This window comes from Marmota monax, unplaced genomic scaffold (genome assembly GCF_021218885.2).
Source record: "Marmota monax isolate L192 unplaced genomic scaffold, Marmota_monax_Labrador192_F-V1.1 WCK01_AAM20220418_F8-fsc00017, whole genome shotgun sequence".
In the NCBI taxonomy this organism is placed as follows: Eukaryota; Metazoa; Chordata; class Mammalia; order Rodentia; family Sciuridae; genus Marmota; species Marmota monax.
The window spans coordinates 24,489,333-24,510,124 of NW_026695241.1; the positions used below are offsets into that span (position 1 = coordinate 24,489,333).

Sequence of the window (20,792 nt, forward strand, 5' to 3'; positions counted from 1 at the left end):
GTTTGATTCATTTCTGTTTTGTCCTAGGCCTTAGGGTTTTCATAGCTAGAACAACTTTATTCACCTTAAAACCTGAAAGTCCCTCTCCCACAGTTCATATAAAGAAACATTACCAAACCCAAAAAAAGATTTGTGTGCCCTATGCACAGAAGCCAACCAATCACTGAACACTAATGCTTGGAGTAGAGAAAATTTAATAGAAGGACTAACCAAAAAGGCAGGGATATACCTCAAATCTCCCTACCCCAGGAAGCATAATTATATAAGCAGGAGTCCAGTGGAGGAAACTGATTAAAATACAGGTTTTTCAGACTTGTTGACACTGTAGTAGACATCTGATCATTGATCTATCAAGGGGTCTGCAAATCAAACTTGTAAATTGCCCTGTGTGAAAAAAACAATAAAAGTGCTTATAGAAATGGCAACAGGAGCATGGGTCACCTTGACCAGAGGAAAGCAAAAAATGTGCTCTGCCTAGTTTTTTTGTTTGTTTGTTTGGTTCTGTTTTTCTTAACTTTAGGGAGGATAAATGGTTTGCTTTCTTAATGAGAAAAATAAGTTAATTTTGTTATGGAGACTTAGTTACAGAAACAGGCACAGTCAGAAGTCAGGGCAGTATCAGTGTTATAAAACTAGAAATGTCCACTCCCCACTAGACATTTCCATGCCTGAAGCTATTTTTCTGGAGTTACAGGAAAGGGGAGTCCCCTCACCTACCAGTTCCCACAGAATGCATAACAACAGCACTACCCCTCAGCCCCACCTCTCTGCCCCTGTGGCCCCAAATCCCCTCTGAAAGGGTTCTGGTTCAGATATCAACCTAGCAACTTAAAAAATTTGAGTTGAGGTGCAGAGGGTATGAAAGGCTTAGATCAAATATACTGAGTTAGGCAGGAGCAGAATGTCCCCAACACAAAATAGCTAGGAAGTAAGTACCATAGATTGCCCCGTTTGGGGCTAGAGCAACCCAAGGGATGAACTAAGTCTATCCAGAGTTCTTGGATTAGTCATGGCATTGAAGAGGAGGAGAAGACAGCACTGAGCTATGCTGGCAGGGAGTCCGGAGTTTCTGGTTTTGAAGCTCAGGAAAGCATGAGCCAGGGGAGGGGCCTCCACATAGTGGGAGGGCAGGTAGCTGGGGCAGGGCCCTAGCTAGCTAGGCAGAGCTGCGCAAGCAGAGTCAACCCAGAACGGAAAGAAAGCAACAGGCTCCTGAAACTCTAGCAAGTGGACACTCTCCAACTTTGACCACTAAGATACCACTCTTGCTCCATTTGCCATTCTGAGGCCTCTGCTTATCCTGCACCCCAGAGATGGAGTCACTCCTGGAAGTAAAAATTGGCTGCCTGTTTGCCCTGTTGGCTATCACTCTGACCTGTGGCCTTATTCCCATCTGCTTCAAGTGGTTCCAGATTGCTGAAGCTACAGGTATAACCCCACCCCATCTTTATCCCTTTACCTCTTACCTCAACCCTGTCCTATTCCTTGCTCTTGATTGTTTCACCATGCCCAAGCTCAGGACATTGGGTGCTGCCTGTTGCTCCTTAGTCATCTTTGTTTACCCCCTCATTGCCAACTTCATTGTCACTTCTTGGTTATTAGGTCGTCACCGCCGGGTCCTCAGCCTCCTGGGCTGCATTTCAGCTGGTGTCTTCCTGGGAGCGGGGTTCATGCATATGACTGCCGAAGCCCTGGAGGGAATTGAATCCGAAATCCAGAAGTTTGAAGTGCAGGTGAGCAGCTGAATGCCAAACTGCAGAGCTGCAAGGCAAGAATGACAACTAGCACCAAGAGAAGAAAGCAGGGAGAGTGATGGAGCCACGGGCATGAGTGGGACAGCAGGGAAGATAGTTCAATGTGGGGCATGATGAGAGCCCCTCAGACTGGGCTTTAAGGAAAGAGATATTGCTGAAGGGACAGGACAGGACACTGAACTGCTCCATCTCCCATCTAATTTCTGTTTCTTTCCCCCTAGAATAGGACAGAAATTAAGGGAAATTCCTCTGATGCTACTGATTCAGCTCTTGTAAGTAATCTCCCACCAGCCCCTATCTGGAGACTGAGGAGACCCAGAGAGTCCTTTACACCCAGACCCTTTAGAGAAGAATATATGAGGAATACCAGAAATCCCTTCTCCCCAGCTCAGTGTAGAGGAAAGGAGGAACCACCATAGTCTTCTTGTGCTTACAGAACACCAGGAAAAGCTCCTCTTGCTTTACTATTTACTGCCTTTCCAGGACCCTCCAACATACTTCATATTATCTTCCCATATTTCTAACTCTCTTGCTATTATGTCCCTGAGCCCCTCTGATATTCTCACTGTTGCATATCTACCCATGACTTCATCTCCATACCCTTATTTTACATTATAGAATTTTCCCATTCTCTTCAATCTCTGAATCCATGTCCATCCAATGAAGTGTCTTCCCTTCCCTTCCCTTCCTGTCTCACAGCCCTCTTTATGTCCCTAGGTGGAGTATCCCTATGGAGAGCTCATCATCTCCCTGGGTTTTTTCTCTGTCTTCCTTTTGGAGTCGCTGGCATTGCAGTGCTGTCCTGGGTCTGCTGAAGGATCAACAGTTCAGAAAGAGGAATGGGGTGGGACTCACATCTTTGGATTCCACAGCCATGAACCTCTGCCCTCACCCTCACGGGGTCCCCTTCGAGCCCTTGTCCTCTTGCTTTCACTCTCCTTTCATTCCGTGTTTGAAGGTCTAGCTGTGGGACTACAGCCAACAATTGTAGCTACCATACAGCTCTGTCTTGCTGTCTTGGCTCATAAGGGGCTTGTAGTTTTTGGCATAGGACTGCGTCTGGTGAAGATAGGCACTGGATCACGATGGGCCCTGTTCTCCATATTATTATTAGCTCTCATGTCCCCTTTGGGACTAGCCCTAGGGCTGACTGTGGCTGGAGGGGATCCTGAAGGGGGACAAGGCTTAGCCCAGGCTGTATTAGAGGGTGTGGCAGCTGGCACATTCCTATATGTTACCTTTCTGGAAATTCTGCCCCGGGAGCTAGCTGGTCCTGAGGCCCCTTTGACCAAGTGGAGCTGTGTAGCTGCTGGTTTTGCCTTCATGGCCTTTATTGCTTTATGGGCCTGAGAGATCTCTAATGGACCTACCTAGGAGGACCTCTCTACCCCAGTAGATACTTGCTATGACTGGCCCTCGGACTTTTTTTTACTGAGACTAAATTATATTCACTATGCATTCGTATGCACTGGACCTCAGCTTTTACCTACATAAGATCCCATTTCTCACTCAGAACTGAGAAAAGGAGGTTTAGGTTGAGTGCCTATGTTTGTTTGTTTGTTTTTCCCCTGTCATTACAATTTTATTCTTTAAGTTGAGTGCTTGTTGATTGGAGAATTGGTACAAAGATCATTACTCCAATTTTGATTCTTGTCACACTTATGCTACTGTGTGCAATAAAATGTCTTATTTGACCCTTCCCCTTCAGCCATATTGTATTTCATTTCTCCCAATTGCCTAGAAGCTGACTGGAATAGGAAGTGGTAGAATGGGGAATGGGAGGGATTTGTTTTAGATGCAATGTTTTCTTCTGGAATCAGAGCCTCTAGCCATTCTGTAAATTGCAGACCATGACTCTACACAGGGTAGCATTGCTGGGATTCCAACTGTCCCCTCCCACCTTACCCACAGGAGTCCAGAAAATGAGCCAGCACTCCCAGCATTTAGAAGGAAAGAAGTTTAAAAATAGAAGCCAGGGGTATTGATTATTTTCCTACACTACCTACCTCACCCCACTCCCAGTACCTACTATCAGCCACTATGTGCTCAGCAGACTCATGAGATCATCAGGCTAAATGGAGCTTGTTTCCTCCAAGTCCCTGTTTTTCACACAGCCCTATAAGGCTTCAGGGACACTAGTGGTGTTCTTTGAGCCTATTCTCTTCCGGCTGCTTCAAGCTGAGGGATTAAAAAGCAGTGTGTTTGGAGAGGTAAAAAGATACCAGATAAATACCTACAGTGATTAATTGGCTCCTGCATGACTTAGTGGCTTTCTTTCTACCTGCCCTATCATTTGTCCTTCAGTTTGAGTAATTCCTACAATGTGTTGCTTTCCTTAACAACTGCTAAGGACACAAATAAAAACAGGTTACCTGATACTGAGAAGGATGACTGTTGCCCAGCCTCCTACCAATGATAAGGAGGAGGCTTACTGGAGAAATGAGAAAAGAGAAGAGTTGCTGGTTTTACCTTCATGGCCTTTATTGCTTTATGGGCCTGAGAGATCTCTAATGGACCTACCTAGGAGGACCTCTCTACCCCAGTAGACACTTGCTATGACTTTGGGAACTAACTCACTCTCGCCAATTTGCCACTTCTCTGATTTTCAGTGTGGAAGCTCAAATAGCCTTAACATGACACGGACTCATTCTTTGCATCCTTTTCATCTTCTGCTCCCCACGAAGTAAGAAATACAATTATTTTGACCCTAATTTATACACCCAGGCATCACTGATAAGACAAGCTCCAGGCAAAAATAGATACATAATTGCCAGGCCTGGTGGCACATGCCTGTAGCCCCAGCAATTTAAGAGACTGAGTCAGGACGATCACAAATTGGAAGCCAGCCTCAGCAATTCAGCAAGACCCTTTCTCAAAATAAAAAGAATAGGGAGACTGTGGTTGTGGCTCAAGGGTAGAATGCTTGCCTAGCACGTGTGAGGCGCTGGGTATAATCCCCAGCATCACATAAAATAAAAAAACTAAATAGAGAAAATAAAGGTATTGTGTCCATCTAGAACTAAAAATATTTTTTAAAAAAGCAGGGAGGGGATGTGGCTCAGTGGTAGAGGGCCCCGGGGTTCAATCCCCAGAACAAAACAAAACATAATAAATGATAAATGGATGAATGGACTGATAGATATATAAAAAGAGTGGAAGAAAGATGATACATAGATATGTCTAATACAGGAAAAAAATTCCCTGAAGCATTATCCTGTTATGTCTTCTCTTCAGTATTAAATTCAGGAACATGGGGCTGGGGATGTGGCTCAAGCGGTAGCGTGCTCGCCTGGCATGCATGGGGCCCGGGTTCGATCCTTAGCACCACATACAAACAAGGATGTTGTGTCCACCAAAAACTAAAAAATAAATATTAAAATTCTCTCTCTCTTTAAAAAAAAATTCAGGAACATGTAATATACTTAGAACAGTGACTAGTGCATAATAATAATGATATAGTTTCTACATTGAACACCTGCTGCATGCCAGGCCCTGCGCTGTTGTCTTCACATACATTATTTCACTTTCACAAACCTGACAGGTAGATATTATCCCTGTAGGAAGTCTAGGAAAACTGACATTCAGAAAAGTTAAATAGTTTAATCACTTAGCTCTCTGGGCTTCAAAGCTCTGTTTCTATAATTCTAAGAAAATCTCAGACTGGGGTTATAGCTCAGATGGTAGAGTGCTTGCCTTGCATGCACAAGGCCCTGGGTTCAATCCCCAGCACCACAAAACAAGAAAAACTCAATATGTACATTCTCTTCTCCTACTTTACCTTACCTAACCTCCCATCCTATATGTTAGGATTGTAGAAGAAAGCAGATAGTTGCACACTGAATAATTGTTTATTCAAGTTTAATAAAGGGAGTATTGAGTAAGGGGTGGGCAGGATTTGAACAAAGCGAGAAATGATGTGGTAATACCCTGTAGCTGGGTATTGACAATGCTATTACCTAGGCTGAAGGAAAAGGAGGAGTTACCAGAAACTAAAGAGGAAACTAAAACTCAGTAAGAGCTGTGACCTTGATAGGCCCCAACAGGAGAGGCCAAGGAAATAATCTCACCAGCCTTCTATTCTTTGATCTGTGTCAGCATCTTACTGTGCAAACCCAAACCAGCCATAGTGCCTTGCAAACAAGTCAACCTCATAGGGCACAGAGCATAATAGAGAGATGCAGAGGTTCAAACGGGAGATTTTCTGTTGTGTTCAATTAAGTGATCTTGACTGGACTTCAGCAGGGATGAATTGAAAGGGATATGATTTTATGGAAGCTATTTCCAAGAAAGAGTATTCGCATGCCTACAGACATTAAACTGTTAGGACTCTTCTCCATGCTTCTGGTCACTGATGCTATCAGCGTTTGATGTAAATGAGGCAGAGTTTAGGATATTTCAAGCACAAGGGAGTCACACCCTTTTTGCCATCTTCCATCCCAAGATCCTTGGATTCTCCTTTAGCTTCCTCTGCATCCAGCCTCAATACTTTTTCTTCTCTTCAGATCTATTTCCTTTGCCCAAAATTCTCATCAATTGGGACCAGAGCCATCATTAGTATAAACTATATTGTATCAGGAACTGGAAAAAAGCTGGAGTATGGTTCCATATAGAGAGCACCAGGAAAAGAAAACAATCTTTTGATCATTTTCAAAAGACATGCATTTCCAGAAAGAATACAAAGAGGGCTATCAGGGAGCCAAAGATGAAGGAGACCAAATAAAGAAAGCTGAAATAAGAACAGGCATAAGAACTCGGGGATAGCTGAGACAGCTGGGCTATGGTGACTAGAAGCCAGATGCAGGAGTAATCTTTGATTCACTCAGCCTTAAGAGACAGGTTGTAACAGAAGATAACCAGAATAATAATAGAAGTTGAAAAATAAAAGTAGGAGGGGCCAGGTGCTTGAGCGCATGCCTGTAATCCCAGCAACTCAGGAGGCTGAGGCAGGAGGCACACAAGTTAGAGGCTCATGCTGGCAACTTTGCAAGACCCTATCTCAAAGTCAAATAAAAGGGCTGGGGTTATACTGCTCAGTGGCATATCACTCCTGGGTTCAATCTCCAGTACCAATATACACACGTGTGTATGTTAAAACATATATGATGTGTATGTTTAAATATATATTTAATACATGTAATATCTTTTATATATGAGGAACAATATGCAGACTGCAAAAAGGGATGAGGGAAGCTAGCTGGAATAATCAGGAGAGAATTTATGTGGGACAATGTTCACACCTCCTCTGTGTCACCCTTCCCCACCCCTCATTCTCTAGTCCCACATGTATATTTTTTAGACACTTAGGAAGAAAATAGTAAAATGAGGCATCCAACTACCCTTCCGGGAGGCAGCTTTCCATTCTGTCACCAGTTCATTGTTCTCTGAAGGATCCATTTGGAACTCCCTACCTTTTCTTTGCTTCAAACTGAGGGTTTGGTTTGGATATTGCCATGATGAGGTGACAATTCATGAAAAAGGAGAGATCAGAATAGATTCCAAGAGAAAACAAAGTTTAGGGGATATGGTAGAGCAGAGTGGAAAGTCAGTCAGAAATCAATATACAGGGACAAGAAATGTTCAAAAACAAAAAGCAGCTCCAAGCTAATTCCCATGAGACAATTTGTGCCACTTGGCCCCCTCCCTGAAGGATAATTTTGGAGTGTCTTGCTCCCCTCACTGGAGGAAGTAGTCCCTTGCTCCTGGCTCTGGCCTGATGGAGTATAAAGAACAGTTGCCAGAACACCAGTGGGTTGCTGTGTGTGAGTGTGGCAACCATCCAGACACTTTCACCTTCCCCCATGGACCTGAGCAGGGAGCCCATTGTCACTAGTAAAGGTGAAGCAAGAGGGGTACAGAGAGGGATTACACCCTACACACTAGTCTATGGGGATGCTTATAACATGCCAGTCACAGATTAATTTTCACAATTTTAATTGTATTCTGAGTTACTTTCTTTAGATGTGTTGGATGTCAAATACAGAATGCATTATATTTTTACTATATAATTATTCAATATGGGGGAAATTCTGCGGTTAGTAAAGAAAGAGAGTACAAATAATTACATGGCTCTGGACACCATTTACTCTCGCCACACCCATGGCCTCCAGTGAGAACTGATACTCATTTTCCAGTTAGTCCTAAAATCTCTCTAGAAAAATGGTGTCTCCCAGTCAATGTTTTCCCTAACCATTAGAGTACTCTCCAGTGTTTAACATCTATCCTTCACTGTTTTGAGTGCACGGTCCTACATTGCTTAATGACAGGACAGGTTCTGGGAAACGTTTCATGAGGTGATTTTGTCATTGTGTGAACATCACAGAGCATACTTACACAAACTTAGAAAGCCATATAGTGTCACTAGGCAATATAATCTTCTGGAACCATTGTAGTACATATGCTCACTTTTTTTTGGGGGGGGGTGTTGTCCCAGAGATTGAATCCAGGGAAACCTAAGCACTGAGCCACATCCCCAGCCATTTTTTATACTTTATTTTGAGACAGGGTCTTGCTAAGTTGCTTAGAGCCTAAGTTTCTAAGTCTGGCTTTAAATTTATGATCCTCCTGTCTCAGCCTCCCAAGATGCTGGAATTACAGGCATGCACCACTGCACTGGGCTCAAATGGTCCATTTTTTATCAAACCATTATTATATAGTTCATGGCTGTACCTTCAGAAACTTACCCTGGAAATTCTCTTTATGATATCCAGAATTTTCAGGCTAAGACCATAAATCTCTTTTTTCACTATATTCTTCTAGTTTTATTCTCATTCCCACTGAATGTTCTCTTAGCTCTCTTGAGTTGTAAAGTCTAGGAAGTACTCAGATTCCTTGAATTAAAAAGAGATAAACAGGAGTTCTAAGCCTGAAGCACAGGGGAAAATAGGGTGTTTGTGGTTCAGCTTCTATCAAGTTACAGAAGCAACTGTGTACATATATACACATACACACACCTACCAAGCCTCTCAGCTCTGATCTTTTTTTTTTTTTTTTTTTAGTTGTAGATGGTCACAATATCTTTTTCTTATTTATTTATTTTCATGTGTTGCTAAGGATCAAACCCAGTGCCTCATACTTGCAAGAAAGTACTCTGCCACTGAATCACAATCCCAACCTCTCAGCTCTGATCTTGAGAACAGATACAAGCAGCAGAATTTGGTATCAGGACCTCCTGATATAGCTACTGGGCAGAACTACAAGAAACAGTGGAGATGTAGGACAAGACAACTGAGGAAGGGACTTGAGAACTAGGCAAAGTTACTAAGAACCATGCCAGCCAGGCATGGTAGTGCATGCCTGTAATCCCAGCAACTTTGGAAACTGAGGCAGGAGGATCGCAAGTTCAAAGCCAGCCTTAGCAACTTCACAATGCCCTAAGCAACTTAGCAAGACCCTGTCTCAAAATAAAAAATAAAAAGGGTTGCTCAGTGGTTAAGTGCCCCCCCCCCAAAAAAAAACCCCGACCATGCCAAACACAGGGGGGCACTGTGTCTCCATGAGCTAGACTAGAAGTCTAGGACCAACAAAGCAGGGAGGTCAGTCAAGGACAGCAAATCCCCCTCTTTGTATCTGCTGGCAAGCATTTTTCCTTCTACTTCTTAGATTTCTTGGGCAGAAACATCTAGTAGAGTGATATAAACAGTGACCACCCATTTGATACACACACCTATATACCTATATACACTTCACACATACATATCTACACATAAACGTAATATACTCCCATTTCTGAAGTTTATCCGGCTAACACTGTTACTTGTGCAGATGAATATGCAGAAAACATCTGGCTTCCCTTCTTTAATGCCCAATAGCACCAATTACTAGTAAAGGCCAATGCTGCTGCAGTTCTTTGCCTTTTCCATGTTTTGCCTAGGAGTTAGTTGACCCTAATGATTCCAACCCTGCTGTTTTTCTTCAGTTTAGCATTTTAGCACTCTTAGCTGCCTGCCCTGGGCTCAAATGGTCCAAACAATAGTTATCTTCATAACTTGCCCTACTTCTAACCCTGGCTTACTATATTTAAAATGGACTCAAGGCCAGGCACAGTGTTGCACACCTGTAATCCCAGCAGTTTGGGAGGCTGAAGCAGGAGGATCACAAGTTCAAAGCCAGCCTAGTGAGGCCCTAAGCAACTCAGTATGACCCTGTGTCTAAATAAAATACCAAAAGGGCTGGGGATGTGGCTCAGTGGTCAGGCACCCCTGGCCTCAAACCCTGGTACCAAACAAAAAGGACTCAGGGCTGGGAGTTTAGCTCAGAGGTAGAGCATTTGCCTAGCATGTGCAAGACTCTGTGTTCAAAACCAGCAATGAAAGAAAAAAATCAAGGACATATCATGTCCCTATCAGTGTGTTATCACTAAACCAAGTTGCACCAATCAAATGATGAAAGTATATAATTGCCCATGGGGTTTCTATAAAGCAAACTCATATGATCTTGTAATATTCCATCCACAGTACTCCCGCCAAAAATGCTATAAAGTGCCTTCTCAGTTTTACTTGTGCTTCAAGAGCTCAAGAATCAGCCTTCAATAGCAGTAAGATATTTAAATTCCTGATGGTTGTTATTCACATTTGTTAAAAAGCTTCTTAGAGAATCACAAGTGTAGTCTAACTAGCTCCCAGATCCCTTGTATTCAAAGAAAGGTAGAGGAATTTCCAAGAGGAATGAATCCCCTTGTGACCCTCCCAAAAGTCTTCAGAATTGGATGAACTATGAACAGCCCAAGGCCTATAGTAACTTCATTAATCCTGTTCTACTGATTATATTGAACCATCTATAATGGACTCTGGGTGACCTGTACAAGGATCCTGCAGGAAGGTGTATTGCAAGGCATTCTCAGACAGTCAGCTTGCTTTTTTTTCCTCAAAGATCATGATTTTGGTGGCATCTCTGAAATTCTATTACCTTTGGTAATAATCCACAACTAACAAGGCAGTCTTCTGAGATCTAAGTAATTCCTCTCTCACAAACTTGATATTATAGGAAAAACAATACCATTCTACAGGAACTGGGGCCAGTTCCCATATAGTCATATTTTGTGAAGTATTTTTGTTACATAATCCCTCCCCCCATGATTTATGTTACTTTAAGAAGAGAATTTTAAGAGTTGGGCAAGAAGAGGATAGGAAAAGAGGCCTGATGCAGGATGTAGTCAGACCAAGAATAATAATGATGCTCAGATTTCTCTACAGTTTATTGTCACAGCAGAAGTTGTGGGAGACAGGAGGCCACCTTCCACGAATAACACAGTGTGGTCAGAGCCCCAGCATAGCCCTTCCCACCCCTCTGCCAAGCCCCAAGCATCCTGGCTCAAGCTTGGCTTCCTCCCCCATCCCACTCTAGACACACACTGACAGCTACCAAAGTTAGTGCAGCCAAATGGCCCCAGGCCCCTTCCCATTGCCCCCAGCTCCAGACTTTCCATCATATCATTCATTGCCACTATCTCCCATTCCAACTTCCTCTTTATATGCTGGACATTTTATCACATTCTGAGGACCAGTAACCCACCAGCTAGCCTCCTCTGACACACATTCATTGAGGCCCATTCCCTTTAGGGCCCTGAGGAGTTAATAAGAAGCCATATCAGCTTTGGTGAATGGAGCCCCAGCCCCAAATCCCCTGCCCTTGCAAATATGGGATAAGTAGGGAGTCTAATCCAGGCACCATGACAGCCACAACAGCCTCTTATCCCTCATCTACAGACAACTAGGCCAAGGAGAGAGGATACATGCCTTCTCCTCCACAACACCAAAATGGGAGAGGGGATAATTTAGGGGTCTGGGTCCCTAAGAGATATTAGGCACCTCTCCCAGGAGCTAGGGGAAATCACAGGTTAAAGGTCAAGGTTAGGGTAGCAATCAAAGATCAAGGTCATCTCCCCAACAGTGATCTGCCCATTTCCCTTGCTTACGCTAGCCCAGTGCCCTCATGTGCCTCCCAGGTTAGTGCTGTGGGAGGTGAGGGCTGGGTCCCACACCAGGGCAACAAGGGTCATTCAACAGGAGACCTCCATGGTGTGCCCTGGGGGACCTGAAGAAAGAGTTCCAGATTCGCTGCTCTGAGACAGGGTACGGGAGCGGGACCGGTTGCCATCAATGGATGCTGCACTGGTCAGAGAGGCTGTGCGAGACCGGGAGAGGCGAGTCATGCAGGATGAGGCCACTGTGGAGACAGAAGGATAAGAAGGAATCAGAAAGTAGTGGGGAAGGGAGACTGGCAACTCAGTGTGGGGTGCTGATGTGGAGACCAGAGTTCAAACTGGGGCCAGAGAGTCAACGAGTCTGATGGCAGATGGTGGAGTGTCCAGGAATTTACTAACATGGTTCTGCCCTCTCAGTGCCCATCCCTCCCTTGTCCTCATGATAGCTTCTCTCCCCACACTCACTGTAGCCCATGCCTTGCAGGAAGTACTTGAAGGCCTCAGTCAGCTTGCCTGGCTGTGGAAGTAAAATGAGAGAGAGAGACAGTGAGCTTAGAGGCCCAGCAGGAGCCCAAGGCCATGGTGGGGTGAGAACCACTAATGTCCTAGCCCTCTTCCCCATCTCATGGACAGCAGGGTACTCACCTGAGTCAGCTGGGGCTGACCTCCAGAGTCCGCCATCTGCTCAGGAAACAGCCACCAAGAAAAAATAATATACATATAAATCAAATGATCCACACAGAGAGGTAGAAAAGGGTCTCTCTTTCCTAGCTTCCTGACTCCAGTCCCTTTGTTTTAGTCTTCATTCACCCTACTTGCTCCCATGCAGAAGAATCAAATAGATTTAGACGCTGAATTTAGAGAGGCTATATGGCTCCAGACAGAGGGCCAGAAGTCAGGCTGAGCTTGGAGTAGAATTACCTTGAGGAACGAGGTCTGGGTGGGGTCCAATTTTGAGTTACATTCCACCTGCAGTAAGTAAAAGGCTGAATGAATGAGATCACTCTCTCTGGGGCCCCTCCCCTCCCAAGGACCCTAATCCCAGTTCTTTTCTCTATCAGCCCCCTACCCAGTGCCTCCTTACCAAGAATCAAAGAAATCAAATTTTTTTTTGCTAACATACATTTTCTTTCTTTCTTTCTTTTTTTTTTTTTTTTTTTTTTTTTTTTAACTGGGGATTGAACCCAGGAGCACTTTACCACTGAGTTTATTTTGAGGCAAGGTCTTAAGTTGCCAAGAACTTGCTAAGACGCTGAGGCTGGCCTCAAGCTTATGATCCTCCTGCCTCAGCTCCTGAGTCACTGGGATTACAGGTATGTGCCTCCACCCCCAGCAAAGAATCAAATTCTTAATTTGCCCCAAAGTTGACCTCCCTGTCCCAAATTGAGTAGTTTGCCCCTCTCGCCACCACCCTCAGACCCCAACTCTCCCTCACTACCCCCAGATTTTCTACTGACCACTGCATCTTCATGGGGTGCTTGGTCTCCTACCACCAACATCACAGGGCATCTACAGGCATAGTTGGGGAGAAGTCAGTAAGCCCCTGACACTCCCTCACCCACCTCTTCCTAGCAAAGCAGCAGGAAAAATGTCTGACTCTAAAGAGAAAACAGCCTCTTTCCCTCTGCTAACCCCACCAAGAAGAGTCAAAGAGGGAAGACTTTACCAAATATAATGGGACAAGAGATGACAGAGAAATTCCCTGACAAAAACTCTCCTTGTAAGGGATACAAACACCTAGGGAAGATCCAGGGAGAGAGGCAAAGCCTTATTTCTTAAGTCTTACTTGAGGGTGATTTCACTTCCACGCTCAAAGTTCAGATCTCGGCGGCTAGAGAGGGGTTCAAAGAATAGAAATTTTAGACAGGCAATGCGATCCATCCAGATATAAGCTCTCCCTCTGTGAGAAAGCCATCTTCCTTCTTTATGATCAAATATTGATAATTTAAGGTAGAAACCAAAGGAGAAGAGAGCCAGCAGATCCCAAGCAAAACTGCTGTGATCACCTATGCCCTATATCCCTGATCAGAGGGCAGCAAAGAGGGAAGAAGGGCACAAGAACAAGAGATCATATTATCTCTGAGAATCCAAAAATCCATGGGAGGTAAACAAAAGAAAGGGGACAGTGCCTCACAATTCTTCCTTCTCGGTCTGTCCTGAGCTGCCCAAGCTGCACACCAAACCCTGCCCTCCTCCCACACTGCATACTTCTCAGACTCCCCTGCCTCCTCTGTACCTCCCATGCCCCCCAGTTCCCACTATTAATTTCTCTCACATGCACACACACACAGCCCACTCACTTGTTGTAGCTGTTCCAGTAGAGTTCAATGTTCTCCAGGTTGGGTGCATGTGTAATGATATTCCTATACTTTTGTATCAACTCTGAATTTCCAGACAACTCTTCCTGAAGGACAGACAGGAGATAACTTAGGGTTAAAAAGAGAAGCAAGCAACCACTGCATAAGAGGCAAGCCTTCTTCTTTCTCCAGATCATGTACCAGCTTAAAGAAGTCATCCTAGGCATTCAAGTCCCTGCTGGACCCTCTACTTCCTCCATCTTCCACAACCAACCTACCTGGCTGAAAAGATGCCCAAGGATCATCTCCGGAATGGAAGAGGTGAGGCCCGTTAACTATGAGGAAAGGGCAGGGGAACAAGTTCAGGACCTTATGGGGAAAAGAGACCAGGCAAATGATACAGCTTCACTTTCCTACCTATCACCCTCTATGTGAAGCTTGAGTCCATATGGTTGCTCCATAGAGCTAGGCCCAAACAAGGGGAGCCCCACCCTAGACATCCAAACAGAAGTCTTCCAAACCTTGTGGGCTGCCCAATCCATCCAACCCTTGGCATTGGGATCAATATTGATGAGAACAAGACCTTCAACTGTGTCCGGGTGGTTAAGCTGAGGGGCAGTAGAAGGAAAGAAATCAGAAACAGGGCATGGCCTTATCCCTTTCCCACTGAGCTCCACCCATCCTGAGGTTCCCTCAGGTGGGCCTGACTGCCCACCCTTGTCCCCACTTCCTCCTGTGAACACACACTAATAAGCAATATTCTTCTAATCGGTAAGGACCCTCCTTTTCCCCACCTAGAAATTTTTTATTTCTTACAGCGTATCGCGACAGGATGTAGGCTCCAGCTCCGACACCAACTCCAATTATTGTAGAGAAACTATAAAAAGGAAATGTATGTCTCATGGGCTCTGGTGTCTAAAATCTGTCAGAGTCCAGTAGTCTCCTCAAACTCTTCACCCTCCTTTCTGAGTTAAGAGGCACAAAGGAGGACAGCAAGGGACCCTCTTTGGGGGGATGTAAAGGAAGGTACTAAGGAGCTAAAAGCACTTCCAAGATTGGCACTGGAAGCCAGTGTAGATCTCTGAAGACTAGCCCCAGCGTCCTCTGAGAGAGCTAGTATCTTGAGACAAAACACCTATCTACCAATCTACCAACCACTCTTTCCTATATGCATAGCTCTTTGTATATTCTTAGGAGCTAGTTCAACTTGTTCTGCTTTCTAGAATGGAACTTAGCAAGAGGTAAAATCAGACACAACTGTAGTGAACAACAGAAGGGGGAAACAGAGGCAAGGAGGTTCTTGGAGTTGCCAAGAGCCATAGTGCCCAGGAAAATCTAAGAACAGAACCCAGGAGTCAGCATCTCCCTGTGTATGTCAAAGAAGGAAGCCTGTGTGGCCTTTTCTTCCTTCTCCCACTCACTCACACACAGGGCTCGAAGAGAACCCGCAGTTCACCAGGTGTGTGTGGAGGAGGGAAAAGTGGGAGGGGAAGAGACAGGTCTATCTGGTTCCTCAGTGATTAGGTCACCCCTACCTCTTCCTCTCTAGCGTCCAGATCTAAGAAGCCCCTCCCCAGCCAGAGGCAGGGCTAAGCACAGACCACCCCCACTTTCCTCCATTCTCTAAGGCTATTCCATAGTCAATTTTCCAAACCCACCACACTCCTCTCAATAATCAAGGTGGGGTATGAGGGAGAAAGAATATATTGACACCAGATACTAAAACTTAGCCCAGGAACTATGGTGGGCACAGTACTGCTAAGGCCTCCTTGTACTGGAAAGAGAACTCTGGTTTAGAGGGGTCCCCAGGCCTCTCACTTTAAGTACTGCAGGATGCAAGGGATCATGTCTGCAAGCTGGTCCAGAGACGGGTACTGGTATCTGGGGAAGAGAGGAATGTTAAGATACTAATCTGTGCCCACACTTCCCATCTCAGGTGCCCTCCTTATCCTCTGCCAGAATCACCCCTGCCTTCCCTTCCTCCTCCCTGGTCCATTCTTCCCCACACCTGCCCTATACCTTACAGTCTGGTAAAGGGGTAAGGGGTTAATTCTCACCCCAAAGGGAACACAGGAGCCCCCTCTTCCATTCCAGGGGCATCCACATGAACCCGCACGAAGTTTTGAATGATTTCCTGCATATCCCCAAATTGAAACAGCGGCTGGAAGCAAGATTTATCTAAAGAGAACCCACATCACCCCAACAAGAGAATCAGACAGGCAAAGTGTCCCCACATCAGAACCCACCCACCCTCTTGCTTTGATGCCATAATCAGGCTAGGAGAGAATTTCTTGACAAGCCCCTGGGCTCCCTGCCTGCCCACACTCTCTCTTCCCTCTACAATTGTACCCTTCCCTCAGCCTCTTCCCAGAAAGGAGGAACAGGAGAAAATAAAGGTCCTTACAGTTGAGTCCCACATCATGGTACGTGAATATCGCTGGGCGTTTGGGTTTAGGGGTGCCATAGACAGTAAAAGTGACAGAGCCATAAGGTGTCTCCACAGAGTGAGTCTGTAGGAAAACAGGTCACCATCAGGGAGGAGTTAGGCTGAGAGGAACAGGGGCCAGAGAAAGAGCTACACAAAATCAGGGAGATGGGGGTGGCAGAGAGAAGAAAACAAAATTAAAAATAGGATCAGCAGGAATTTAGGGCAACATGATGGTGGAGATGGGTTTGAGGATGGAAAAGAATGATTGGAGAGCATCCGGGAACTCTGAGAAGGGAAGAAGAAGGAGGGAAAGAGGAGAGCTGGGGAAGGGAACTTAAGTGAAAACAGGAGAAAACCAGGTAGGGGCCCTTTCTAGATCCTGGGGGAGAGGACAGCCCCTCCTCCCACCCTGGGACTGCCCTCATGCTGTTACCTGTCCCTGGTCCAGGAGGATTCGGGCAGCTAACTCAGCCTCCTGGAGAGACACACATACAGACAGATACACACAGATACACACAAACATGAAGAGTCAGATGGAGTGACACACATAGGTAGAGAGACCAACAAAGACCAAAGAAAGAGATTGACAAAAAAGACAGGAAAGGATGAAGGTTAATGCAGTGATAAGACAAGGACCTGGGTCCCAGCTGCAGCATAAGGGATGAGAGATGGGCGGAGGTGGAGAAGCAGGAGTGCGCATTAGAATGAGAGCCACAGGCTTGGAAGCCAGGAGGCAAAGGGAATGCTTAGGGGGCTAGGATTTTGGCAGGGAAGCCAGAGGGTCTCCAGTAACCTTGGCCGCCTCAGGGGTCTGTCCTGGCAACAGCGGCTTCTCCTCTGTGATCTGCACCTCCTGAAGCTCTGCCATGGTGGCCTGGCAGGGTGAGGAAACAAGACAGGGTAGTTGCCTCCTCACCTTTACCCCTCCTCAAACACTGGGCTTCCCCTGTCAGCACTGGAATACAAAGTATAGAGGAACCCAGGAGATGAAGACTACTCCAGGATACCCATAGGACCTTTCCTGCCTCAGCTCCATTTCCAGATCACCTGGGAGAAGGGGGTGCAGAACAGGAATCAGGACACCACTCCTCTTCAGACTGCCAGCCTCACTGCTGCCCCTTAATACAGGCACCTCCAGACCCTACCCCTCCCCTATCCTGTACGGAAATACCAGAGTGGAACAGCAGTGTGGCTCTGGTTTCCCAGGCTATATTTAGGGGACACCCACACTCCCAGTTAGGTAGAGGGTGAAACTCGTGGCTCAGTGACTGAGTACTCTAAACATACAAAGGAGTAGGGTGATGAGAGTTCACGGTGGACTATAACCTTCAACTAAAGCCCAAGGTCAGCAACTCAAAGGAAAGGGGACTAAAAAAGTAGTCAGAGCAATGAACAACTGAGGAAAGGGACACTACAGCACAGGGACCTGAGTATCCAACCCAATCAATGCCTCCCTTTGTCCCAAGACTCAAGACTCCCTCCTGATTACATTCAACATTAGGGGCCAGGAGGGGCAGAGCACCAGGGCAGACCTGCAGAAGAAGGAGTTTACAGCTTGTGGGTGGGGTCACTTACTGGGCTCCTATTGGCTGGATTCAGTGGGATTAAGGGTCAGGGTTCTCACTCCTCCTGACTCTGGGGTCTGAGAAAACACAGTTACACGAGGTGAATGACATGGGAAATATACGCTGGGTCTTTTAGGGACAGGAAGCATCAGCCAAGACCCAGACTCCCAGGGTCACTAACCCTCCCCAATCTCTACCCCTGAGTCCAGAGAACGCGTCCTCTCTAGGCTTCAATCAATACAGGCTGGAGGGACCTGCAGGACAACACGGAGCTGGCTTCTGCCCAGGCTGGGGTGGGGGCTGGCGAGAAGGAAGTGCTGATGTGGAGAAGGAAAAAGCATATCTGTCAAAACCTCTGGATTCTAACCCTGGCTCTGCCACTACCAGTGTGACCTTGGCCCACTGGGTTACTACTCAAATCTCCTCCTGAAAACTAAAAGGGGGGAGTAGGGGACCCCCAAAATTTTTGACAGCTCTCGTTTAAGATGAGGGTTTCCCTCCACCATTTAAAAACAAAAAAGTCTCCAGCCTTCAGCCGGCCCTCTGTAAATCCTGTGAGTGGAGAAAGGGGAGGGTGGGGAAGGCGGTCCCATAATCTCCGAGCCTCCCCCGACGGCGAGCCAGGGCAAGCGCCAGCTGGGGAGGGATGAGTAGGATTTACGGCACTGGCCGGGCCCAGCACCCAGAGCCTGTCCCTACGCTGCCAGTCCGCGTGAGGATCGACACCTTTGGGCTGCAGGCGCCAAGCGTCGGGCACCGTGGACACAATCTCTCGCACACCCCAAACACGCCCGTCGGCTAGCAAAAGCCTCCGCCTTTGTGCGCAGCAGCCCCCTCCTTGCGGGGCCCCTTTCCCGGAGCCGCCAGCTTCAATAAATCGGGATCAAACCGCCCACCGGCCCGGCGGGCGCCTTCCAGGCCCGGCGGCCCCTCGCCTGCCCCTCCCCCTACCTGCTGCCGCCGCGGTTGCTTCCACCTTCACTTGCCTTTGACTCGGGCCCGCCCCGGCTCGGACTCCCCGCAGACCCGCCCCCGGCCCGCCCCGGCCCGCCCTCGGGCCGACAGCTCCCAGCAGATCCGCCCCAGACCCCCAGTAAACACACCCCCCTTTACCCCGCCCCAGACTGTCCTCGGCTCAGGGAGGGGCTGTGCTGGGGCAGAAGGGAGTGCGAGGAAAGCAAACTGGGGGATGCTTCCAGGCTCCACTTGCGCTCCACACAACATCCCCCGCAAGGAGCGGTGTGGGGCGTGCGTGGGGACCCCTTAACCCTGCAAGGGATCCCTACGCCCGCTCTCGACACCGCCTCTATCCGTGGCCTGTATCTGCCTGTGGTACTCTAGCCCCCTTCGCCCCTAGACTCAGTTATGGGTTGGGTGGAGGGAGACCTACAAGGTACTGGCACCCCAAATTTTCAACTGCCGCCCCCTGGAAACAGAGAGCTAGGTTAAGGAAGGAGGAGGAGGGCGAAGCCGGCCGCTGAAGAGGATGGGGTCTCGCGGGCTGGGAGGGGTCGATGTGCCAGCTCCGAGCAGGGTTGGGGGCGTCGAGGACGCAGGAATTTCGACTCCCGGGTGCCCAGGGTCCTAGTACCTCCTTTCTTTGCTGCGTCCGACGCCTGCTCTCCGGCTGCTCTGTGAGAAGTTGGACAGCAAGGAGCGGGGGCGGGGAATGCTGGGGGCCGCTATAAATAGAGGGTGTTCGCTGGAGGGGAGAGAGGATGGCCAACAGGGACTCCCGGGTCAAGGCCCCAACGAGGGAGGGCGTTGCTGAAGGAGGGGCCGGGGACCCCCAAGGGCTCTGACTCCTGGGTAAACAGGGGCGGAGGTGGAGTTAACCCTGCGGGGGTGGAGTGGGGGCTTGGGGAGGACGCAGTGTCCCGGGCTGGGACCCAAGAGACCCTGTGGCTAACCACTCCCAGTCCGGCCCAGGAAAGGAGGGCGAGACCGGCTCAGACTGGCTGAACGCAATCCCTACAAGATGGTGTCTGAGGGACTGCCTGACTCTCCGTGCTTGGGTGGGTTTGTTACTCTATACTTCCACACACATACACACCATAGATGGACCCTCCCTGTGCCCCTCAGAGGAATGTCTCCTGGAATGGGATAGTTGATGTGGCCAATGTTGTCTTATGCAAAAGGAAACCAGATTGAATTTATCCCCACCTGCCCCCCCCTTCTATCTACCCTCCCTCCTAGGATCATCCCCACCCCATCCCCCTTCAGCCTGGGTCCTGAGCTGCCATTTCGGGGGCTGGGCACCAAGCCAGTTGGAAACAATGGCCAATGGAACCCGAGCTGCCAACTGCAACACCAGCATAGACTGCCCCCCCAGACCCCCAAACTGCTTTCCCCCTCCTGCTTGGGAACCACCCTCCCACCACTTCCCTCACCACTGGCAACCCCCTCCCATCCAAGGAACATCAATGCCCCTTTCATCCCCACTTGGCAGGTCTATTGGAAAGAAGGATATGCCAAGAGGGAGGAGGGGACCCAGAGTAAGAGAACTGGTTGGGCTCAAACCCAGGCTTCAAAACCCCCATATCCAGGGGGCTCCTATGTTCCTGGATTTGGAGACCCTAGGTTTCCTGTTTCTTTCTCCCATTCCCTTCATAACTCTTTCTGTAGAAACTGGCACAAAAGCTTGGCACCATGGCTCCCTGCCTAGCCCCCTCAAGTCTCTGGATGCTGTTTAAACACTACCCTAGACACGGAAGAGTCTGCTGAAATTAGGGTCATAGCTTCAGAGGCATAGAACAGAAGACAAAGATCTCAGCTGCAATGATGGAACTTCAGTAGAAAGAGAACTTAGAGCAAGAATTTTGCCTG

General features: G+C 47.5%; 2 protein-coding genes across 13 annotated transcripts; one reads left to right on the top strand and one right to left on the bottom strand.

Moving 5' to 3' along the window:
- The first annotated feature begins 685 nt into the window (after nucleotides 1-685).
- On the top strand, nucleotides 686-14,272 carry Slc39a2 (solute carrier family 39 member 2). 5 transcript variants are annotated; one of them, XR_006851071.2, is made up of 5 exons: nucleotides 686-1,428; nucleotides 1,603-1,733; nucleotides 1,976-2,026; nucleotides 12,865-12,989; nucleotides 14,166-14,272. XR_006851071.2 is itself a non-coding variant. In XM_046441024.2 (4 exons), the coding sequence occupies exons 1-4, from the start codon at nucleotides 1,314-1,316 to the stop codon at nucleotides 12,922-12,924; spliced, it is 357 nt and encodes a 118-aa protein (XP_046296980.1). In that variant the 5' UTR covers nucleotides 686-1,313; the 3' UTR covers nucleotides 12,925-14,149. The 5 variants fall into 5 exon arrangements, 4 of the variants coding, with proteins under 4 accessions (XP_046296980.1, XP_046296976.1, XP_046296982.1 ...); XM_046441024.2 differs by lacking the exon at nucleotides 14,166-14,272 and having other exon boundaries at nucleotides 12,865-14,149; XM_046441020.2 differs by lacking the exons at nucleotides 12,865-12,989; nucleotides 14,166-14,272 and adding an exon at nucleotides 2,472-3,453 and having other exon boundaries at nucleotides 690-1,428.
- On the bottom strand, nucleotides 10,930-19,640 carry Ndrg2 (NDRG family member 2). Of its 8 annotated transcripts, XM_046441014.2 has the most exons (18): nucleotides 18,918-18,992; nucleotides 18,164-18,283; nucleotides 17,977-18,043; nucleotides 17,195-17,275; nucleotides 16,835-16,876; nucleotides 16,378-16,483; nucleotides 16,031-16,151; nucleotides 15,792-15,854; nucleotides 14,790-14,850; nucleotides 14,495-14,581; nucleotides 14,252-14,308; nucleotides 13,977-14,080; nucleotides 13,463-13,507; nucleotides 13,134-13,185; nucleotides 12,598-12,645; nucleotides 12,322-12,357; nucleotides 12,142-12,193; nucleotides 10,930-11,918 (listed from the first exon to the last, which is right to left on the bottom strand). In XM_046441014.2, exons 4-18 carry the CDS (start codon nucleotides 17,267-17,269, stop codon nucleotides 11,752-11,754), a joined length of 1,116 nt encoding a protein of 371 aa, XP_046296970.1. In that variant the 5' UTR covers nucleotides 17,270-17,275; nucleotides 17,977-18,043; nucleotides 18,164-18,283; nucleotides 18,918-18,992; the 3' UTR covers nucleotides 10,930-11,751. The 8 variants fall into 8 exon arrangements, with proteins under 8 accessions (XP_046296970.1, XP_046296971.1, XP_046296968.1 ...); XM_046441015.2 differs by lacking the exons at nucleotides 18,164-18,283; nucleotides 18,918-18,992 and adding an exon at nucleotides 19,558-19,640; XM_046441012.2 differs by lacking the exon at nucleotides 18,164-18,283 and having other exon boundaries at nucleotides 18,918-19,003.
- Nucleotides 19,641-20,792: the final 1,152 nt, after the last annotated feature.